General features: G+C 37.7%; 1 protein-coding gene across 1 annotated transcript in view; it reads left to right on the top strand.

Moving 5' to 3' along the window:
• The window catches only part of BANK1 (B cell scaffold protein with ankyrin repeats 1), a 307,751-nt gene that overhangs the window by 272,954 nt on the left and 9,956 nt on the right, over window positions 1–24,841 (top strand). Inside the window, exons 11-12 of the mRNA XM_042935819.1 lie at window positions 9,402–9,467; window positions 21,380–21,555. Of these exons, the coding sequence (XP_042791753.1) occupies window positions 9,402–9,467; window positions 21,380–21,555 (242 nt within the window). The remainder of the gene's footprint in view (window positions 1–9,401; window positions 9,468–21,379; window positions 21,556–24,841) is intronic.

Genomic DNA, 24,841 nt, shown 5'->3' with positions numbered 1-24,841 from the left:
TGTCTCTCCTCAGTTTCTGGGCAGACAATGACTTTGATAAACTAACTTTAAATTATAGGAAAAGTGTGTGCTTCCTGGATTCTGGTAGAATCAGAGGGTAAGAAAGCTATTAGAGACAGAGAAGGGGGGCTGAGGAGAGTTATCCTGTCCTCTAAAGGGATAAATTGGCTCAGTCTACTCATTATAACAATTATTATTAGACAACCTTCATGATAATTTCTAATTCACAGGACAATCCTACATGGTTGGCATTAATAGCCTCATTTTATAGATGACGAAACTGATGTTTGGTGAGTTCCAGTGTCTTGCCCATGATAATAAAATTAGGAAGAAGAAGATGTAGGATTTGGACCCAAATCAGCCTGGTCCCCATGCCTGTTCACAGGACACCACAAATTTCCTTTACTGATCTATTTATTTCTGGATTATTTGTTAATATTTATTTCCTCCTTCTGACCCATAAGATCCATGAAGAAAGACCAATCTTTTCTGGTTTTGCCCATCCTTGTATCTTTGGTGCCAAGCTTAGTGCTGAATTCATAGTAGAAACTATGAATAATTGATGAATATTAATTGAATAAAAACAAAGATGAATAAATGATAAAAGTGACCAAAACCACATCAGTGTGGTTCATTAGGACACTTTATTAACACGCTGGAAGATGGTCAGAATAATATATCAATCTACTAATTCCAGAATTTCTCATTTTAAAACATCTTATGGTTTGTTTTTTGTTTTGTTTTGTTTGCTTTAGTGTAGTGGACACTCAAGGCTATGTTAGTTTCAGGTGTACAACATAGTGATTCAGCTTCTTTATACATTATGTTGTGTTCACCATTTGTCACGATGCAGTGCTATTACAATACCATTGACTGTATTCCCCATGCTGTGTCTTTCGTCCCCATGACTTATTCATCCATAACTGGAAGCTGATCTCTCCCTCTCCCCTTCACCCATTTTGCCCCTCCCCACACACCTCCTCCCTCTGGCAACCATCAGTTTGTTCTCTGTGTTTATAGGTCTGATTCTGCTTTTTGTTTGTTTGTTTATTCATTTTTTTTAGATTCCACATATGAATGAAATCATACTATATTTGTCTTGACAGTTGAACCATCCTATGTTTGAAATACTACGGCTGTGAAGTTCTCCTATTTAGAACTAAGTGTTCTAACTGCTTCACACAGCATAACGTGTCAGAGAGAAGCTCTATTTCAACCATCACCACTGTCTCCTGCCCCTGGAAATGTAACTTATTAATGCAAAACCGAACCCCTGGTTCATTTTATTAAGAGATATGTTTCTGATTTTTTCCATTCCATGACTGTTATACTAAACCTACTTTGTGTGAACAACCACAAAAAGACTAATTCATTTTTCTTAAATGAAAAGTTTTTGAAATCTGTGTGCTCAGATCTGCGTTCTCTCCATCTTTTTCTCCACATAATATGGCAGAGGGTCAGGTTCATTAAGCTTCGAGAATATGGAGGAATTAATATGGATTCACAGTCCTCCTTAATGACAGAATTCTTGATTTAAGACTAATCAAGGAAAGAAAATGAACGCTGTGCATAGTGTATATAGATTGGTAGTAAAACTATATAAATCATGCAAAGAGACGACTGCCTATTGGGGAAAATTTTTCAACATCAATGGACAATTTCCCATTTTCCCATCACACAGTTCATAGAACCAAGATCCTTCTTCAGAGTCTATGCTGCTGATTTGGGGTAGAATGTAATTTCCCTTTCAATTTTCAATTGCCACTGAGTTGCCCTTGGCATTTTGCAGAGCAACAAAGTTGTATATGACCTTTTTGAGCGCTACTCAGCTACTGGGACCCCAAAATGTCAAGTGCAACTCAGTTGCTCTCAGAAATTTTCCACTTGCAATTCATTTGTACTTGAAATTGATCACATACAATGTAATTGAAATGCAAACAGAAAAAAAGACCTTGTAGACTCTCTTAGGAAAATTAATCCATATCATTCATTGTGTATGTGAGAGAACAGAATGGTCTCTGTTCTCATTAGTGAAGAAATGTGGTCAAGTGGATTAAAGGAGGCCTTACGTCAAGTGCCTTGGATCCTACTCACTGGCTTGGTGACCTTGTTCAAGCCATTTAGCTCCAGGACTTCATATGTATATCACAGGCACTCTCAGGACAGAGGGACATATTTATCATTCTGTTTGTAAGCCCAGTGCCCCTGTATGCCCCTGTGATTCTCTGCCTCTCCCCTTTCCTTGACAGGGTGCTGGTAGAGCTCTGCAAAGGAACAGTTGTTCAAACCTGTGCTCACACTGTCCTTCAGAAGGAATCGAGCCTGCCTGTGTAACCCAGGTGTTTTGATTTGTTCTTTCCATCCTTCTCACAGTGACACATCACAGAAACATTGAATGAAACCTAAGAAGGGCTTTGCTAAACATCTGCTAAGAGTGTTGGCATAATAATGAGGCGCCCTTCCAGCCTCCTCTTCAGAAATTCAATTCCTGTATGTTAGTGAATGGAGAAAGAGGCAGTAATCAACTACGGTGTGAACTGACATGAAAAGGTTTATATTACATGTGAAAAAAGATGCAAATATTGTCAAGCACTTAGATTTTCATTCAAAAGCAGGATGAAATCTGGCCTTTTTCCCCTTGACTTTTGATGCTTATAGAGACTCTGTTAAATATCTCTTTAGTAAGAAGTTTAATTGACCTAGAAAAGTAGTTTGTAACTGGTGGCGATTTGCTTCCCAGAAGACATTTGGCAGTGTTTAGGTACATTTTCAGTTGTCACCCCTGGGACAGTACTAATGACTAGTGGGTAAAGGCCAGAGATGCCACTATACCTAATACTTATAGAGCACAGGAAAGGCCCCATCACAAATAATTAGTCCAAAATGTCCACGGTGCCAAGGTTGAGAAACCATGTAATAGATTGTTTCCATTGTTGAGACAAAGTAAACATCGGAATACTTCAGGGAAGGGCCGTTTGAACATAAAATCATAGATGCCGAATAGCTATCCACACAAACTGTCTTTTTTTCTTACTTTAGATTTCGTAAATGCACAATATTTTTCATCAGCATTTTGAGTATGTGCATCTTTTTCCCTCTAAATGTGTAGTAGGTGGAGAAAAATGAGAAAATTGGCACACTGAGAAGAGCATCCTCTGAGGGACCAGAAGCATGGTAGAATGAAATTCATGAAGATTGTGAAACTAGATGAAATGGAAGTAGAATCATGACTTAGCCACTTAAAAGCTGTGTGACTTTGTGCAAGTTACATCACCTTGTTTCATTTGGTGAAAAAAAAAAAAAAGAATGCTAAAACCTCCTTCATAGAGTCTTCATGGGAATTGAAACAACACATGTATAGTAGCTAGCACAAAGTAGGATGCAAAAATGGTAATCGCTGTGATGAAGGGTATTCTGTAGACACAGAGGCGAGACAGGGTCAGCTCTTTGCAGGTGATATACCTTTGCCTTTTTACCTTGGGTTTCATATGCCAATATCTCATCTTGCATGACTTTTCCAAGTTATTTATTAACTATCCATACTGAACACCACATTGCACAAATGGGACAGCCCCATCCTCTTAGAATTTTCAGTCTGCATTTCTCTAATCGGAGTCTTAAGAGCGGAATTAGCATTTAATGCCTGTTCAAAGTGAGTGTGACCAGATCCTATTGGTTACCTCCTAAGATAGCAACATTTCCTCATATAGGTATAAAAAGAGAGGCCAGAGAAGTTATTTCTGGCAATCACCAAGCTTGAACCAAAAGGTGAACTCATCATAATTTCTAAAGTATTACAGTGGCTTCTCAACAACCCAAAGCACTTCTCTGCAAAACAAAGGAAAATTACTAAGGATGTTACTAGAGTAATGTCTTCACTTGTATCATTATTGAATACAAATGGTCAAAAAAAAAAATTAGGCAGTGAACCCAAATGAAATCATATGGGAGGAGACAAACCCCCAGCTTAGTGCTATGCAAGCAGCCTGGTAACAGGAGGAAGAAGGATCTGCCTGCTCAGTGGTGGGTTGGAGATCTTGCTAATAAACTCATTGCAATGGCCTCAAGCTCTAATTACACAGAATTCCACAAACCAACTGCTCTCTCTCCCTCTGAATGTCTCAACTTCCTGGATAAGAAACATTTCTAGAATAGAAATTATCTGATTTGCATCAAAAGGAATAAATATGCAAATAAAAACAGTTTGCATTCAACTCTAGTAAAAACTAAATTCCTTAGAAATAGAAAAAAAATAATTTATAGTAATATTTCCTAGTTTGGGAGAAGATTTTTATGGGAACATGCCTATTAGACTTAGTTTCCATTACAAATTGGAAAGACAATTCATGCTTTCTCCTTAGGAGAAAATTGATATTGCCATTGAATTAGAATATTTATGCCATCTTCCATCTGATAGTTATGTGATTTCCAACTTTCCTTCTCTACCAATCTCAGAAGTAAGCCTCCTGTGTGCTGGTTGACCTCAGTGACCTCCTGTGTGCTGGTTGACCATTTGTAGATTCTCCTTTTAAAACAGGTCGCGACTCCTGACTATATACATCTCCCAGGCCATAAATTGCTTTTGTGTGGAAGACCTTCATAGTATGTGGCTGATGTGACTCTCTGTAGCCATTCCCACCCTAATGTGTCTAGTCAAATGTAGTGACCTGTGTTTGATAAATTTGTTCAAATTAATAACCTGTAGCTATTGCTAGCTGAATGAAATGGTGGTTTTAAGCCAATTGGAGTGCTCAATCCATCTTGGTCAATTTGCAAAGAAGCTATATCTCTCCTCTGAGCTTCAGTTTGATTAGCCAACGTTACTACTTATTGGATTAGAACGTTCTGCTAACTTGTTTTTGCTGGTTAGACAAGGGGGTTGTTTATAGTCATTCTACCTTTTTGTGATTAACTTTCCCAGGGTGTAAAGTTGAGGTAACAAGGTGGGAAGAGTAAGGCTAAGGGGGTCAAATGACCACCCTCACTGACCTCCTTGATTCTCATTTCTATCCCCTCTCCTCAGTAGGTACTAATGACACCTTTGACCTTTGCTTAAATGAATACATCAAAATGGAGGACAGTATAGAGACTATGACTGGATCTTATTTGCCTTTGCATCTTTAGGACCTAGCACTGTAGTTGATTACACAGTAGCAACCTATTGAAACTTTGTTGAATGAATAATAAACACACTGCTGCTACCTGTGCGGTGACATTCCCTGAGAACCCAGAGCACAATACAAGTCTGCATATTTTTTATAGCAAGTCTCTAGTTTCAGGAATAATCTTCAGTGATAGCTCTAAACATTTTATGTTGCACTAACAGGCATGGAATATCAAGGGGTTTGTTGTTCGTAAGTCACATCTTTATGGACGCGTTTGGCTATTGCACAGACTTTGCATTACCTTAGCCACTTACAAAGTAATTCCAAGTAAGTTTTGTCAGATGTTTTAGGAGAGTGGCTTTGGAAGGGTCCCTTTGTTTGAAACAGGCCACAAATGAAGTTGACATGAAGAATGTTCTTACAGAAGCAACCTGGGAAGACAAATAGCGCCAATGAATTCGTTATGTTTCACCTTCTCCTCCTCCTCTGTTCTGATAGTTCTACTTTGCTTAATGTTTTGAATATTTAATACTATGCTAATTTTCTCCATTTAGTGTCATTTCTATTCTCGAGAAAATTTTATAGAAGTTGTTCCTCCAATATTTAAAATAAATGGAGGTGGTATTTGGGACATTTGCATTGTTTGAGATTATTTTGAACCTCAAAAATTGTTTTTCTTCCTCTATGAACTTTTTTTAATGTTTAAAGGTGGTGACAACTACTAATAATGTAGTCATTTTCCTTTCTTCTCAAGTTCCAATTTTAGGTAGGAAAGAAAAATAAGATTTCACTGGGGTAGAGTCATCAAAGTTGATGTATGTCATAATTGCCTTAATAGCATTTTTTGAACATTGATGCACTAAAATATGGTAAAAAAAAAAATGTACCCTCTAAGAATTCAAACACATAAGGACAGGATCACCTCCATATATTATTTAAAAAATAGCCTTGGTCTGTGATTTAACTGTCTCGTTTTTCTATTACTCTAAGCCCTTGAGACACATAATCTCTTCCTCAAAACAGAGCCTCCTATTTAAATTCATACTTAAGAATTTATTCAGGACGAATGGGCCTAGAATGATTTGGGAAATAAGAATTGGTAGCATCTTAGAATGTCAGAGTTGAGTGAGACATCAGAGATCATCTGTCTGAACTCTGCCTTTATCAGCAATGAAATAAGGCCTCAGGAGGAGAAAGCCATTTCCCCATGTCACACATATTATTATCATTAAGACAAAACTATGCCCCTTTCACTGTGTCAAATTGGTTAACATTCTGGCATACAGGATGTTGTTTTTGTTTTTTGTTTTTCAATTTCTGTATATTTACAACAGACTCTCGTGTTATTCACCACAAATCTTGTACAAAAATATGTACTTTCGTGTAGAACGCTGAGTGACCCATGACCCGATGTTCAATTCTCACGATACCATGGATTGTGTATTTACCTCTGATAAATAAAGGTTTGCGTGAGTGAACATGGTAAACAAAAAACGTGTAAAGCTTTTTAGAACAAAGGCTTTACTGGTAAATTTAGAATGTTTTAGCTAATATTAACTGTAAAAAAAGAAAGATTCACGAATTCTTGTCCTTAAACTAACAGAGTATATTTCCTTGTGATGCATGTTTGAGTCAGTGATCGTTTTGATGGACTAGCTCTTTCTTCAAGAAACGAGTTAATGTAGGCCTTTTTCCAAGATGACCTCATATTCAAAAACACCTCCTATCTTCCACAGCAATGAGAAAATGGTGTGTTTGGCAAAGTGCTAATTGCTAAGTGAGTCTCTGTAAGGAACTGAGGCTTGTCTGTAGGTGGTAGGAAGGGACCAGTTGAAATGGGTGCAGCTGGAGGTGACTTAAAAGGGAATTGCAAAGGAGATTATCCAGGTAGAAAGGGCCTTTGTACTGTGGGGTGTGACATACACCCTGCTTTTAAAAAGTTCTGTTATCAGCACTTTGATAACCATCCTGCTCAGACACCCTACTCCCCTTCCAATCTTCCCTCAGATCCCTGGCTCTCCCAACTGTAAGCCCTGGTGAAATCTCAACAATAAATAAATATGCTGTTTATAATTCTTAGACTAGAAACTCAGAGAGAGCGTAACGTTTACGATAGTTCACAAACGCCAGGCATCTGTTGTCAGCAGAGCAACATAGAGGATGTAACAATTAATGCCAAAACTCTGGGAAAACGAATTCCATTTCCGAGTACTCTGTAGCTCTAAAATTCAGCAGAATTGTTAAAACTGATCAATTAATGTACTTTTTATTTGGAGAATTTGTTGTCTGAATCTATCCTTGGATTCAGATTATTTTCCATATTAATGATGCCATACTACAGCTCCTTTGTCTTAGACAGTTTTAGTTATTATCTTCACAATATTGGCTAAAAAAATCACAAAGACTCTGCCTGTTATTAAAATTTCAAAAGTGTTTCATTTTTGCAAGACTTTTTAGAACTAGCCAATGGGAAAAAAATCAAGCATCACTTGTAAAAATTTTTCTAATATCCTAAAATATATTCACACACCATATATCCATCATTATATTTAAGGAAAAATATAAACCACAAACCCAGAACTTGCCATTAAGTTATACTTAGCATGTTTTCCAAATCCTAACAAGGCAGAAAATTGGTTTTCAACCAGAAATGTTATTATGTGTGTATAATTTTTCTTAAACACATCATGCTTTGAAAGTATATTTGCTTTTCCTCTTTGAAAGAGGATAGTAGAGCCGAATAGTCTTTCTCTTGACAATAGCTGGCAAACGATATATGCTTAAAAAATGCTTTTTTGGTGTGGTATGAATTTTGGTGTGGATTAAATGCAGGTATGACCTTGAGAATAGATTGGCTTAAAGAATTTTAAAACCGGGGCACCTGGGTGGCTCAGTTGGTTAAGCACCAACTTCCGCTTATGTCATGATCTCACGGTTCATGGGTTCGAGCCCTGCATCCAGCTCTGTGCTGACATCTCAGAGCCTGGAACCTGCTTCAGATTCTGTGTCTCCCTCTCTCTCTGTGCCCTACCCCCACTCGCACTCTGTGTGTGTCTCTCTCTCAAAAATAAACATTAAAAATTAAAAAAAAAAAAGATAAGGATATAAAACAACTCCTGGGATGCATCTTCCAACCAGAGTGGTCAAGCACTGTCCAGCTGGACCACTCCCACTGTCACTTGCCTCCACTCCATTGTCCCAGGAAATCCTGATGAGCTGCTAAGAATGAGACACAGTGTGCTGGAAATGCTCAAAGGTTCCTTTGAATCCCCTCCCTCCAGCTCCTTCTTTATCTTTAAAGGGAAATAGTTATGGAAGAGAAGAGACAGCAGTGCTATGGAGAACCAAGCAATAGATTGCAGTTAAACGCTTGAGGCTCTAAATCACATTTCTACTAACAACAGTTCTGGGATTATTGTAAAATTACTTAGCCCTTTTACGAGTTAGTAAAACTTCCCCTTCCCTCATCTTTAAACATATGAGGTTGGTGTAAATTTCCAAGTCCTCTTGCAGTTCCCAGACCCTGTAATTCAGAGTCCCCATAAAAAATAAATGGAACGAACCCTGGGATGTTCAATTTTCTAAAGTCAAGTTGTAAAGGGTATAGGCTTTTTCACTAACAAATGCCAGAGTTATACGGAACTTTGTGGGTGCTCAATAAATATTAAACAATCAATTTTATCTTTCTCTGCAAAATGAGGTGAGTAATGCTGACTTGTCTCACGGAATTTCGTGTGAGAAATAATAAACGAGAACAAAGCACTTTTCAGATAATGAAGTAATTCGAATAAGCCACTTTAGTATCTGAGGTCTAGCTAGGTGATGCAAGAATAAAGTGTCTTTTTTTTATTATTACATCTGTGAGATACAGCAGTCTTTTCATCTGTTTAAGAAAAAACAGTCATTATCCTTGCTTATCACCAAAAGTCAGCATGAGTAATTTCTGTGCAAATGGGATTTCTCATGTGATTTTAACATTTATCATTTTTAGCACACCGCACCTTTTATCTTTGCCTGATATCAAAATGGAATCATGTCTTGATTTAAGTAGTTTAACGAGGTGTTCCATCAGCATTGCACTATTCTGCCTAAAGAAAATGCTTTCTGAAGTGACTGATAAGCTGCACAAATGAGAAAATTGTAAATTTAATAATCCTCCTACTCAAAATAATACAATCCAAGAATTGCTGCTAAGGAAAATGAAGTATCGTGTTCTGGTTTCCTGGAGAATTCCACGCTCTGTTCTTTTTTATGTTTGTGTTCTATAAATATTATGCGCTATTTTTTTTTTTACAGTGTTTCAACAAAAGACAGCCAGAAGACAATCTGATGGCGACAGGTTCCACGGTCCTAAGAGACAAGGTATTCACGTGAGCTTCAGTTTATTTAATAATCTCTAAGCAAGATCTAAAGAAGCCTTATGAATATTGAATAAAGTCTCCGAGGATAGAAGTAAATAATTGTAAAACAAACAATAGTAATAATAACTGTGTGCCTGATGAGTTTTACTCTTAAATTAGTGTCTTGCCCAAATATAATTTTGCCATAATAAGATTAATACAAGAAAATTATTGCAATTTATAAAGGCAAGAAACAGCCTTGTGAGAATGTTTGTGGCGATGTTGATGATGTTGTTAGCAGGGCTCTAGGAAGGTCAAGGAAGACAAATCCTCTAACATGCATGGAGACCATGCTTTTATAGGCCTTTAGAGAGAGTAGCCTCTGGAACGTAAATTGGGGGCAGTGGCGGACAGATGATTGATTCCGCAATGAAGGGAACCAGCGTGGGATGTCTGTACTCTGCACTGAACTCCATTCAAAGACCGTGCCCTTTTCTCACTATTCTCTTGCCTTCAGCACTTGATCCAGCATTTTGGAGAACACTTACTTGTCATGCAGAAAAGAGCTGAATACTGAAGGTATAGAGACATCACACACAGTGGAAAAATTTTCCTCTTGCTCTACAAAGAGGCAGCTGCCTCCAGTTTACCCTGACATCCGTGGTTCCTATTGAAAAGAGAAACTCTAGTGGGTTATTTATTGTGATCCTCCCCCCCGCCCCCCCGATAATAAGGGCTTGGTTAAAGTTCAAAAGTGAGAAATGTAAAAGGTGACAGATGTAGGGGGCTGGCTCTGATCACCAGTGAGCACGTGCTGATGCTTTTAACCTCTGTCCAACCATTTTTCTCTAAACCTTTTCAGATATTTTCTTATTATACCATGAAATCCCAGGATAGTTAAAGACTAATCACTAATTCAGTAATAAGCAGTTTTGATCAGCTAGTATGTCCCATGGACTGGATGGTCATAAATATCCGAAAATAACTTCAGTCCAAACAGCATTGCCTTGAAATTGCTACCAGTGAATTATTGAGAGAGACATTAAAATAAAATCAAGAGGTTATCTCACAGCAGCCACTAAACACCCCCCTAGCCAGTTTCCTTTTGTGCCATGATAGACATGGCTAGGCACTGACTGCACCAACTTCTAACACCACCAAGCTGTTAAATACACCACCTTGGAGTGTCTGGGTGGCTCAGTCGGTTAAGTGTGTTGTTACCTCTGCTCAGGTCATGATCTCGTGGCTCATGAGTTCAGGCTCCGCATTGGGCTCTGGGCTGTCAGCACAGAGCCCATTTCAGATCCTCTGGCTCCCTCTGTCTTTGCCCCCTCTCCCCCATGTCTCAAAACCAAATAAACATTAAAAAAAAAAATACACAACCTCAGTGGACTTGCTTCTAAGACAGCCATGGATTGTCTTCCAAACAAAGGTGTGTCCTTAAATGAGAGATCTTCATCCATCACTTCAAGTGGCATTTCCAATGGCAGCAAGGTTGTACTTAGATCATTCTCCCAATTAAGTACATGATGCTTGAATGCAGCACATAATAAAGCAGAATTTCTGGTCCTCCCTGAACCCATAGATACACTGCTTACAAATTTATATGCCAAAAAAACCCCTCTATTTGACACTTTCCATTTCTAGTGATTCACTAATATGAGGGAAAAGATTATTCTTTTTAAGGTTACCATTATCCTTCCACTGGACCTTTATACCTGTCTCAAGAAATAAGTGCAGAACTCCATATGAGATCATTGTACAAGGAGAATCAAACAGTTCCTGCAGGATTAACAAAGTAGAGATTATTCCTATCAGGACTCCCCCACATACCTCACAGCATTTGGGAAAGAATAAAGAGAAGGGGTGCTTTGAGCTCTTTAGGAGAATATTTCCCTGAAGCATTTTTAAATAAATTATCCAATTTTCATGTTTTAATTAAACGCTGTTGGAATGAAGGGGGAAACGTGAAGAAGGCCACCAGAGATGAAGGAAGCTGACAAATAGCAAAAATAATAAAAGATCCTTGGAATTCTTGCTCTTACCGGTTGTCCTCTGGCTTTCCCCTAGAAAGCAGCCTAAGGAAAAGCTGTAGTGTCCATGAAGCCTAAAAGAGACCAATCATTCTTCTATTGTATGAACAGAAAACTAGTCTCTTCTGTACCAGAAAAAAAGGGGACAGTGAAAGGAAACAAGAACCTAATTATAAAATATTTTATTGGATCAAATTCTGCCCATCTCTTGTTACCTAATTGGTTTCATCAAGGTCAACAATCGCTAAATTTTTTTAAATGATTTTAGGGCGAGGATGCTGAAATTTTAATCAAATTTGGGATGAATTTTTTCTCTCTAGATATTTAAATCCAACTTATTGATAATATTTGAGATTAGTCACCTGAGACCAGTTTCCCTAGATCCCACCAACCGAGGACATCAGTAATTCTGCAGAACAGAAAAGAATATTGTTCTATTGCAAGGAGAAGAGGAACATTAAACCTCATAGAATGTTGGAAAACCTCCCTGATTACTGCAGTCTTCAGGGAAATCAGAATCTAGTAGGAGAAGAGATAATTAAGAATAATTGGGAAGATTTTAAAATTAAAGAATTAAGTACCCCAAAGGGTTTACTCTGTCCAACCATTTTTCTCTAAACCGTTTCAGATATTTATGACCATCCAGGCCATGGGACATACTAGGTGATCAAAACTGCTTATTACTGAATTAGTGATTACTCTTTAACTATCCTGGGATTTCATGGCCTAATAAGAAGAGCAGTACCTGCTTCACCAAACAGAACAAAACAAAACAAAAAGCAAAAGGCCCTTTTCTGAAATGTTTGTCAGAATCAAGATTTTCTAAAGGGACTAAACAGGTTCTCTAAGGAAGGTTAAAGAAATTATTTAATTCTTTCACTATATGCTGGAAGAAAAAGGGATTACAAGAGCCAACTATTTTCCCTCTGAAATTATAAGTGTTTCAGATGCCCTACATTCAAGACTGCCAAGGGATTGCCAGGAAGTTACATTATTGCTAAGTCAAGGAATTTTCCTGAGGAACAGAAAAAATTAATTGGCACCATTTCCATGGAAACTTAACAGATTTCTTCAACTCAATTTTCACATCCTGAAAAAATATAAGGAAAATGGTGAGGATTTTGGATCACAGATAAAAGTTTCCATCAAAATACAGTCTTAAAATCCGTATTCCTGAGTTGGTTTTGAAATTAGAAAAATGACAGAGTGGTATCACAGAATATGCTGCTAGCACATTCCCCCTCTCTCAAAACTGAACTTCTCAGAGTGGTCAAGAGTTTATTCACAGAGGCACCTGGGTGGCTCATTAGTTTACGCTCAGCTTAGGTCAACTTCAGCTCAGGTCATGATCTCACGGTTCGTGGGTTTGAGGCCTGCATTGAGCTCTGTGCTGACAGCTCAGAGCCTGGAGCCTGCTTCAGATTCTGTGTCTCCCTCTCTCTCTGCCCCTCCCCCACTCATGCAGTCTCTCTCTCTCTCTCTCAAAAATGAATAAACATTTTAAAAAATTAAAAAAAAAACATTGCAAGCCAGAGAACTGAATTTTGTCAGTGGGTTTGAAGTTGATCAGAGTTTTGAAGGCTGCGTCATGTTAATGACACTCATAGAGGACTGATTGATAACCCTTACTTTCAATTTATTAAATCTATACTAGGGGAAGTTTCCTTCCCAGTGACTGGAATGCTTGGATTCATTAGGCCCCTACCAAAGAATAAAGTTTCTATGAAATAGTATTAGTAATTAGAAGACCACTAGGGAACGCGATCAAGTCAAAGAGGGCTGGAGGAATGTAAGGGCTGCTTCTTCAAAGACATGGAAATATCTGGTTAATTTTCCCGGCCTTAAAAATCATATAATAGTCTAGGATGCTCACATCTCCCAGACCTGTTACACCTTTTCTTTTCCCTCTGTTATATTTTTTTCTTGGACTATGCCAAGGGGCCTTTTCTATCCTCACCAGAATCATCGGCATATCGTTAGTGTAGTCTTACCTCAAATATGATACGTAGCAGCTAATGAGGTTTAGCACTCCTAACATTCTGAACTGCCTTCCTGTGACTGTGGGTCACATACACAGATCTCCTCAGTCACAGAGTTAAATAATGAATCTCATCAAGAGTGTGCTATTGCTGTCACTCTGGGAAGGCAAACCATTTCTTTGGAAGATGGGGTCAGATGGGAGGTAGGGGGAACATGTCCATGCTAACTACCTGCCTATTTTCAGTGACTCCCAACCCTTGATGAGCCTAAGAATCATTTGTGGAGCTTCTAAAATTTGGTTGCCTAAGTCCTACCTTAGACATGGCTAAAAATGGAACACATGAGAATAGTAATGAGCAACAATCTTAAAACCAACATGCCAAAGAGAAAATATAACCAAAAGAAACTTTTCTGAAGGCCACATTGTGGTCAGATTTGGCCACCAAGTGTGTTATATTTCAGAAATCATCTGCACAATATAATTTTAATTTTTGCCATGTTTATACCATGCTTAAATTCAAATTTCAGGTAAAAGCTCCAACCACTCCCTAGTATATTCCTGTATCATTTGCTACAAGACGACTTTTGCTGTTACCATTTATTATCATGCTTTCCATGTTTTCTTATATTTGAGACACATCCCTGTAGACTCATAATTCTATAAAAAGTGAAAAAATAAAAGGTATATCAAGAGAATCATGTCAATAAAAACATGAAGGAAAGCATATTTATTTTTCATAATGAAAACTATTCACATGTGTTTAATACTCAGGCACTAAATCTTCTCTGCTCAGTAACTATCTGCCTAGCCCCTGGTATAGTCTCTGTCTGCCCACTGATTCTTCAATACAGACTGAAAAGTCATTATTGACTGGCCTTTTCAGGGAGTGTGAATGCTCATGGGAAAGATATAGTCAGGGAACACATCTTGTTTGTGTTCTCCAAATGTCCAGTGCTGAAACAGTCTGATAAGTGTGAAATACCCAAACTTTCTGTAAGTAGGAGACCTGGAGAAATGGTGATATTGCCCTTAACATGGGGGAAACGAGAATGCTGGTCTCTGAGGAATTTTCATCAGGCTGTTTTTGCTAGCATTGGATATATTAAAAAGGAAAGACAGAGGATTATCAAAATGTGGTCATTTGTACTCCATAAAAGAATAATGGCCTCAGTTATCTTTTTCAGTATAATACATTTACATTTTCATAAAAATTTTGTTGTTGTTGTTGTTGAAGTCAGACCTGGAAAAACTTGTGTAATAACTGAGTTCTTGCCTGCTTTTGGTGATGTGTCAATAGCCCACAGTAAAAAGTGAGGAGGAGGGATTTAATGTTATACTTTGCATCCTGAGACCACCAAATAAAGCTCTGTGGTGGAAGGATCGCATGGGCAAGAAGAATTCTTATAGTAATTGATGCCGGGAGTTAGTTGCTTACAGACCTATCAGTACACAGCGCCAAGGAATTATGTTTCACCTGTGTGTGACAAAGCTGCCCTAACAAATGCGCTAAACCCTGGGATCCTGAGTTGTGAACTGCAGTGACCAATGTCCTCTGCAACCTAGAGCAGAGAACAAAATCTGAATGAACACAAGGAATAGAAGCAAAGGATAAATAAACACTAAATCTCCTGGTGAACATGATTCTATAGATATGTTCTCTTTCAAGAAGGACTGAGGAAGAGAACAAATAATATGAGAACTTCAAAAACCACTCCAAGGAAAAGGCAAGGTAATTTATTCATGGAAGACTCAGGATAATTATACTTCTGTAAGTGATTTGTTTCATTAGTAAGATTGTCATATATCTTCTCACAAAGCACCATGCCATCAAAACGTAGATAATGGGAAATACACACACACACACACACACACACACACACACACACACACAGAACATTTCAACTCACAATTTGTAATTCTTTTAATCTGAAGTTTTTACAAATATTTTAACTGTGTAGAAAATTGCTTTAAGGTAGTAACTGTAAAGAAGTATGGATTATTTTGAATTTTCATTTATTAAATTTAAGCTAAACTATTCAACTTTCAGGTTCAGTACCTGACACCTGTCAATAAAGAATTTTTCAGAAAAGTGTGAACTCACACACAAATTGAAAATATAGAGAAGAAACAGCAGTAGAAAGTCTGGGATGAAGGCCAGGCTAAGACGAAAGCAAAATATATGAAAGACATTTTAGGTGAGAGGGCAGGATGATATGAAATATATGACATGCAGAAAAGGGATCTAGTGACAAAAGGAAGTATGGTAAAAATAAAATAAGCTTAGAAGCTAAAATTTCAGCAGCAAGTTAAAATCCACACTGGTCACAACAAAAACACCTGATGGTGGATAAAAATCAAGTTATTGAAGTTGAGAACATAATTGGAGAAGGGTTTGTTCTCAATACATAGATAGACTAGAAACAATCAGAAGAAATGGAGAAGAGAGATCCAACTCACGTATAATAGATTTGTTTGTTTTAAATAGAATACAGAATGCAGTCAATGGCATAGCTAAACAAAGCTTTATAGAACAAGGATGTGGGGCTCAATATAGGTTAACTGTGACCCAGAAAACAATAAGGAAATTTAAAAGCACCCTCGCAAATCTTTTTAATTATAAAGATGAAGAAACAATCCTAAAGTATTGAGAAGATATGTTAACTTAGATTTTCTATTTAAAAAGAATCAAAATCAGGGGCGCCTGGGTGGCTCAGTCAGTTGAGCGTCCAACTTCGGCCCAGGTCATGATCTCATGGTTGACCAGTTTGGGCCCAGCATCAGACTCTGTGCTGACAGCTCAGAGCCTGGAGCCTGCTTCGGATTCTGTGTCTCCCTCTCTCTCTGCCACTCCCCCCACTCATGCTCTGTCTCTCTCTGTCTCAAAAATAAATATAAACATTAAAAAAAACTTTTTAAAATCAAAATCAGTTTTAAAAAAACAGAGAATCTGTGTAACAAAAATATGAGATAACGGATTACACAGTTTATTAGGAAAATATTGCAGCTTAAGAAGTTTATCTTTAGTGTGGTATTTCATGCCTGTAAGGAGAAAACAAATGCAGCTTTTGGATAACCAAGGTTTTAGAAAAATTAGAATTTCTATGTCATGAAAGTATTACCCGAAATATATTATGAATAAATAAGAGACTAAGCAAAATAAAAAGCTTAAAGAGAACTTATGGTATTAAAGAATTTGTGGTGAATAATGAATTCAATAAAACATGGAATTGCATTTAAATAATTATTGTAGGGTTGCCTGGGTGGCTCAGTCAGGTGAGCATCTGACTTCGGCTCAGGTCATGATCTCACTGTTCATGAGTTCGAGGCCCTCATCAGGCTCTCTGCTTTCAGCACAGAACCGCTTGGGATCCTCTGTTTCCCTCACTCTCTGCTCCATCCCTACTCTCTCTCACACACGTGCTCTCTCTCTCTCTCTCTCTCTCAAAAATAAATAAAAATGTAAATAATTCCTGTAAATATACTTTAAAAATGTGAATGTAAATGCTGGTGATAAAAAATATGTAATGCAACAAATCATAACCTGAATTCGATGCTCAAATAATATAAAATGGTCTAGGAACTAGAAGAAAATACAAAACTAAAATCATGCCCTTTCCTTCATGACTTAGTAACCAAAAATATATAAGATAAATTATATCTCTGAAATTTATTTTAAAAGAAAATATGTACTTTCCAAATCACTTAATATTGCATGTGTGTGTATAGATATATGTGTATATATACAGATATAGATAGATAGATAGATAGATAGATAGATAGATATACACACATATGTATATGTAGTCTTTGTAACAAAAGTCAGAAACTAGTATTTTTATTATGTGGAAAATTATTAAGAGGAAACACAGGGGTAAGAGGAATTCTGGCTAAGTTGGCCTAACAGGGCTCTTGCTGAAGGCAGGGCAAGGTGATCAGATATCACCTAGGGGGCGATGGAAGGTCAAGGAACCCAATCAGATACTGAAGGTAATCAGGTATCAAGGGTGGGGGACCCTGACTAAACAAACTTAGCAGATTCTTATGAAAATTGAGCAATAGGAAGACAGACAGGTTAAGTACAAAAGGTGAAGCCTCATTGGAAAGAGGTCTCAGAGGAGCCAAACTCAAGTTAAGTCAAGGGAGGAGCTCTGTCAATATGCAGCCCTAATTTCAAGAGATGTGGATACTTTGCTTGGAACTTACAAATAATTCAACACTCCAGGTCTCTCCTAATTTACCCATGTGCCCCAGAGTTAATTTACTTGCCAGTTCCCTAGCTGTAGAACAAAAAGTAACTTCAGATTTAAAGCTTGGTCGCTGGGTGTCTCAGTTTCATTACCGACAGATTCTTTCCAATTACTCACAAAATAATATGGCAAGATGATTCAGTATGGTATGCCATTGGTATAGTGTATCTGCCATGGCTTGGAATGGTATGTATTCCATGGGAAAGCCTATTAGCAGAATGGGAGAGAGTTTCTTACTGCAAAAACCATATCCTGTATCATCACAGAAAGCTGGAAGTTAAGAATCACAGAAATTCCAGAAAAAAGTAATCTCTGATACCATCACAATAGAACAACTTGTGTCATCTTAAGATAATTTCCTTCCATGCTTTATCTTATGAAAAACATTTATATCATTAACATTTTACTGTATATACAAATTAATATCCTGCTTTTGTACTTATTGTGATATGATAAGCACTTTCTATATTGCCACATGATCTTTTTAATTATTGTTATTATTTTAATGATCACTTAGTATTTGTTAAGTAAATATTTCATACTTTAAATTCTTTGTTGTTGGGCAATCAAGTTGTTTCCTTTCAAATTTTCAGTAAAAAAATGTTCTTCTAGCCAGTCACTCAGTAATAGAAATAATTTTAATGAAAAGCTCAATTTACTCTCTTACCTAATCTGAAGATTCATACACTCACCAGAACAGTGTTATTTGATGTTTATATGAGTGATATTTGATTAAATAGAAAATCTTGTAAAAAGAAACTGATCCAAGAGGAACTAAAACTCTAGAAACTGTAGTTTATCTTGAAGTTTTTACACTAAGAGACCAAAAGTCTGCAATATGTACAGTTAGCAATCTGGCAAACCCGTTTCAACAAAAATTACATTAACCTCATACTAACTTTTCTGAAGATAAACTAATAATAAATATAAAATGGAGGAGAAAAGAAAAAACCTTCCATCCCCCATAAAACAGTGATCTAAGTGCATTAAAGCAACTTTGCACACCCTACTAAAAATTACAGGTTGCACGTTTTGGTTTAACTAGTCTGCCCTTGGGAAGAAAGATGATTTAAGTGCCTAAATCATTTTGGTTTGCAACTTATCATAGCTAACGGTGGGGGGGTAATAAACAAAAGCTGAAGTATGTAAACTTGGTCTAATTATAAACAGCTCACTTCCAGTTCTATCTGTCTAGAACTGATACTCTTAACTTTCATTCTTTTGTTCTCTCTGCACAACCACACAAGACTGAACTCTGTCCCCCCAAAAGTCATCTTACTTATTTTTTAGTAGTGAAAATTTGAAAGGTGAAGGGCAATTGAAATGAATATTGTTTGTTGTTGTTGTTTATTTTTTATTTATTTTTGATAGAGACAGAGCACAAGTAGGGGAGGGGCAGAGAGAGAGGGAGACACAGAATCTGAAGCAGGCTCCAGGCTCCAAGCTGTCAGCACAGAGCCCAATGTGAGGCTCGAACACACAAACCGTGAGATCATGACCTGAGCCCCAGTCGGACGCTTAACCGACTGAGCCACCCAGGCACCCCTGAAATGAATATTGTTAAGACAATTCAGTAGTTTCTGAATTTAGCTATACCTGCACATATAGCAAAACAAGCTAGTACAGTTTTCCAGGAAGACTTTCCTTGAGATAACTTCAACAAAAGAGAAAATCCAGCTGCACGGGTTACTTGAGATAAAAATGCATTCACACTTAGTCAAAGGGATGACAGAAGTGAGGTGCTAGTTAAATGTCTTAGCTATTAAATGATGGCTCTAAACGTCCGTACTCTGGCAGGAATGGCACATAGAATTCGTTTGCAAAACTGTACCTTATGAATTGGAGTGGATTGCAGAGGCCTATCAAAAGCAAATGGTATAAGAAGCAAGATCTCAATTGTTATCTGTGCTTTTGGCTACTGAACCAGTGAGCCCTCTGGCTGACTTGTGCCTCTCCAATTCTCCTGGGATTTCATGCTCCGTCATCCCTGAAGGAAAAGAGTTAGAGTGTAGAATCTGTTGACATCTTGTTAGTTCTGGGGGAAGAGGACTTCTGAAAGAAAAGACAGCCAAGAAAGCCCCCGTAGGAATCAAAATGATTGGCCGTGGAGCAGTTTTATGTGTATGCGAATCTTTTCAGAAAGGAACAGTCTCTGTGTCCCCATTTCAAGATTTCCTGCTAGAATCCTTCTCAAAACTGAGGATGCTGCTAAAGGTCATTCCAGGACAACCCCAAGGTTCAAGTCCCCTTGAAATACTTAAAACCTGCTCTCAAGTACTTGAAAAGTCTGTTTTCCAGACTAACCAATCCAAACACTATCACCAGATCCTTAGTACTATAGGATTTGAATGCCCTTCCATTTCTAAGTCCTTGTCTGTCTGGTCTAGTGACAGTCTAGCTAGCCTATTTCTTTCTTGAAGATGGGCTCCGGGGAATGAGTGATTCTTCAGGGACAGTTTACCAGTACACAGCTAGATTGTCTATTCTCTCCTAGACTCTGTGAACATATTTCGATTTGATAGTGCATGAGACATAGACTGCTAAGGAGTTACCCGGTCCTTCTTGAGACAATACACGAAATAGGTCGGACTTATTAGAAATGTATAAATAATAAGGTACAAGCTCAACTAAGTTCTCCAGACATGCAGATAATACAAGTGTGATGCCATCCAGTGACCATAAAGAGGGATAAGGATTGGGATAGTCTGGAGAGCACATAGCATCCTTAAAGGCATGTAGCTTCTCTTATGTCCTTAAACATCATGTGGGACAAATAAAGCACTGACTTCACCCATGGTCTGTGGTTCAGGCTGATGTATGGTGTGGCATTAGCAGCCACACATGGAAAGTTGGACCACCCAATGTTCTGATTGTTCTGAGCAAAATAAACTCTTTTGGAAAGAAAGCAGTTCATTACAAAATGAGCGGCAATTGCCTATTTTAAATCTTTCAGGAATAAAGTTGCAAATGCTCCTAAAACTTTATAACACTTGGATGTTGGTTGAGATCTCTTTTCCAAAAGCTAGAGATTATGTTTATTCCACATTTATTCCACAAATATTTATTATTGATAATAATGCTAATATTTATTTAGCTTACCATTTGACAGGCACTATGCTAAGAACTTTGTGCACATTATTAAAAATAATCCTCACTAGGGTGTCTGGGCAGCTCAGTCAGTTAAGCATCTGACTCCTGATTCCAGCTCAGGTCATGATCTCACTGTTTGTGAGTTCAAGCCCCATGTCAGGCTCTGTGCTGTCAGCATAGAGCCTGATTGGGATTCTCTCTTTCCCTCCCTTTCCCTGTCTTCCCCTCCCCCACTCTCTCTCTTTCTCAAAATAAATAAATAACCTTAAAAAAATAATCCTCACAAAAAGAAAGTGAAATTGGTACTGCCCACAGCTAGTAAAATGCAGAACTTTGCTACTGTTCTTTATCTACCTGTCCCTTTTTCTGTTTCTTAGTGATGACACGCATTCTTTTTACCATAACCCTAGGTGACAGACACGACAATCCTTCGAAATGCATTAAAAATTTTGTACTGATTTATTCAGTGACTGCTTGTTGACTGGCAGGAATAAGAAACTCAACTGATTTGTTTTTAGAGTGTTTTTCCCCCCAATTGACATATATAGTCTTCTTGTTAAAACATCTTCCCCTCATATTGTAGACAGAGCTCGGCTGGAGAGTCAGGCCTTTTCCACTGTGAACTGCCTTGCTGCTGGGCAGGAAGAGCTCATCCTTCTTCAAGAGAAAGTCAAGAATGGGAAACTATCTGTGGATGAAGCCCTAGAGAAATTTAAACATTGGCAGATGGGAAAGACTGAACTGGAAATGATTCAGCAGGTAATAATGACCCCAGTCCTTTCAGGAACATTCACCTCACGGGCAGCGCCTGTCTGTAAATGCATAGTCTTTTTACAAGAAACACAGGTAACTATTTGTTTGATTTTAACTACCCACAAAAAAAAAAAATGTTTTCAAACTACCAATTAAATGGATGCAAACATCCAGATTTCATGTTTCCAGATTTCATGTTTACAAACCATTGGTGAACTCAATGCTGGGACCCACTATATCAGAGCTAACACCTAATCACCTTATTAGGCTGTTCTTAGTATAGTGAATATTTTATGAATCTCATTGCTGATATTAAGGTGAAGCATCTTTACATTAACATGTGCTCAACATTCTGAAGAGTGTGTTATGTGGACCATACTCAAAGGGAAGAAGAAAATGATTTAAATCATGTCAGGCAATATTCCTCAACAAAATATAACAAGTTTTCTCTCCTCTTCCCCTTAACCTTTTGGGGGGAAAAGCCCATATAAAGTCAGGATTTATAGAGATATGCTGCCAAGCATATTAACTTCAGATAAGCTTGTTTTCTATAAATATAATGTATATCTTGAGAGGGTATCAGAGTAGGTGGTTCTGAGATGAGACTGAAAACAAAATATACCATATACATCCCATGACATTCCTCGGTGAGGGGTATGAGGACTGTATTCTGTTTTATCCCACAGGCTTTCCTACTCCCTAAATAGTCCAACAGTTTTTCCTTCTTATCACAGAAAACCCCAGTGCCATAGAAACCAGTTCTCAGGAACTGTTTGATAAAACACATTTAATTAGCTAGTTTAGGCCGAAGTACAAATAATCATTAATAGCTCAATATGCTACCTTTCCCAAGGGATCATTTTTGTTGAAAAACAATGCGTAGGAAAACATTTTTAAAGAACAGCAAAATGAATCCCAATGATGAAACTCCAAACAAATGTGGCATCTAGGCAGAAAGTAGTTTAGGCAAGGGACTTTCCCAGCACATCTGAGATCACTTCTTCTCAGAAGCCACCTATCTCGAAGGGCAGCTCTGGTTGTGTGGGTGGTGGCTGCACCTGGGCCTGTTTCGCCAAACAGATGCGAAAACATGCTGATTGTGCAGTTCTGCAACTGATCTTAGTTCATGATCAGAATGACAGTGCTGCTTCTCAGTCTGGGCCAATGCCATCGCCATCAAACAGCTCTCTTAGCCTGAAACAGATAAAATGTGCCTTAGTGCCAACCTACACACCCACTCTCCTAGCCTTGTTAGCTTGCAAGTTCTGCTGAAAATAAGCCCGTTGTACTTCACCCTCCTCAGATCATAATAAAGCTTACAATTTAGAGGAATCCAACTGAAATACCTTCTTGAAAATTATCTCACTAGTTGTTTTATGAAAGGCTTGGTTGTTTTTAATTTGTGTGTGTGTTAATATTTAATATTCTTTTAGAAAGAAGTTAAGGCGGTGTGTTAACTACTTTTAGACTGATCTGACTTATCCAATATATAGGGAGAATGGGATAATGAATATAGTTACTGTTTACGCAAAACAAAACAAAATTTAACCTGTAAAGCCAAGGAACAGGCACTCAGCCTGCTTTCCATAAAAGCCAAAAGTTCAGTAACTTTGAATACTGTTTAGTGAATCAGTCCTTTTCTTGTTTTATGTTTCCAGCTTTAATGAGATATCATTGGATAAACTTAAGGTGTACCGCCTTGTCGATTTCACAGACTTACATATTGCAAAATGGTTACCACCGGAGTGTTACCTAACATCTCCATCATATCAAAAAACTATCATTTCTTCTTTTGGGTGAGAACATTGACTATCTACCCTGTTATCAACTTCAAGTACATAATACAGTATTGTTTAGTATAATCACTGTGTTGTGCATTGAATCGCCAGAGCTTATTTATCTTACAACTGGAAGTATCTACCCTTTAATCAACCTCTTTCCCTCCACTTCCTGGTCACTGGTAACCACCACTTTACTCACTGAGTGCAGCTTTTTTAGCTTCTGCATATAAACAGTATCATACCATGTTTTTCTTTCTCTCTCTGACTTTTTTTACCTAGCATAATGCCCTCAGGGTCTATTCATGTTGCAAATTGCAGAATTTCCTTCTTTTTCATGGCTTATGTATGTAATCACACCTTCTTTGTCCATTCATCCATTCACAGAAGCTTAGGTTGTTTCTGTATCTTGGCTACTGCGAATAATCCTGCAGTGAACATGAGGGTGCAGTTATGTCTTCAATATCCTATTTTCATTTTCTTCAGATATACACCGAAGAGCAGAATTACTGGATCATATGTAGCTCTATTTTTAATTTTTTAAGAAACCTACATACTGTTTTCCATAGTGGCTGCACCAATTTACATTCCCACCAACAACGAACAAGGTTTCCCTTTTTCCACATCCTGCCAACACTTGTTATCACTTGTCTTTTTGATGATAACCATTCTAACAGGTGTCAGGTGATGATACCTCAATGTGGTTTTCATTTGCATTTTCCTATTGATTAGTGATATTGAACACCTTCTCATATACCTGTTGACCATTTGTATGTCATTTTTGAAAAATGCTTTATTTAGTCCCTCTGCTCATTTTTTTTCTCTAACCATTTGTTAACTAGATTATTTGATTTTTGCTACTAAGTTATTTGGGGCGGGGGGGGGGGGGTTATTTATTTATTTTTTTAATTTTTAACATTTTTTTTTAATTTTTGAGAGACAGAGACAGACAGAGAAGGAGCAGGGGAGGGACAGAGACAGGAGGCACAGAATCCAAAGCGGGCTCTTGCCTCCAAGCTATCAGCACAGAGCCCGCCACAGGACTCAAACCCATGAACCGTTAAGACCGTGACCTGAGCCGAAGTCAGACACCTAACAGCCTGAGTCACACAGGCGCCTCAATATTGAGTTATTTGAATTCTTAATGTATTTTGGATATTAACCCCTTATCAGATATATGATTTGCAAATATTTTCTCCCATTCTGTAGGTAGTCTTTTCATTTTCTTGATCATTTCTTTTGCTGTGTAGACACTTTTCAGGTTGATGTAGTCCTGCTTGCCTAATTTTGCTTCTTTTGCTTGTGTTTTGCAGTGTCATATCCAAAAAACTATTGCCAAGACCAATTGCAAGGAGTTTTTTTCCCTATGTTTTCTTAGTCCTTAACATAAGGGGCTGGACAACAGTCAGAATAACAGAAAAATAGATGTTCTCCTCATTTTCCCAATATATGTACACACTCATTTTCACACACTTTTCTTTTAAAAAAAATTATTTATTTTTGGAAGAGTGCAA

Source organism: Panthera leo, chromosome B1 (assembly GCF_018350215.1).
Source record: "Panthera leo isolate Ple1 chromosome B1, P.leo_Ple1_pat1.1, whole genome shotgun sequence".
Taxonomy (NCBI): Eukaryota; Metazoa; Chordata; class Mammalia; order Carnivora; family Felidae; genus Panthera; species Panthera leo.
Note: the sequence above shows the minus strand (reverse complement) of the source record. Positions and strands in the feature narration are given on the sequence as shown.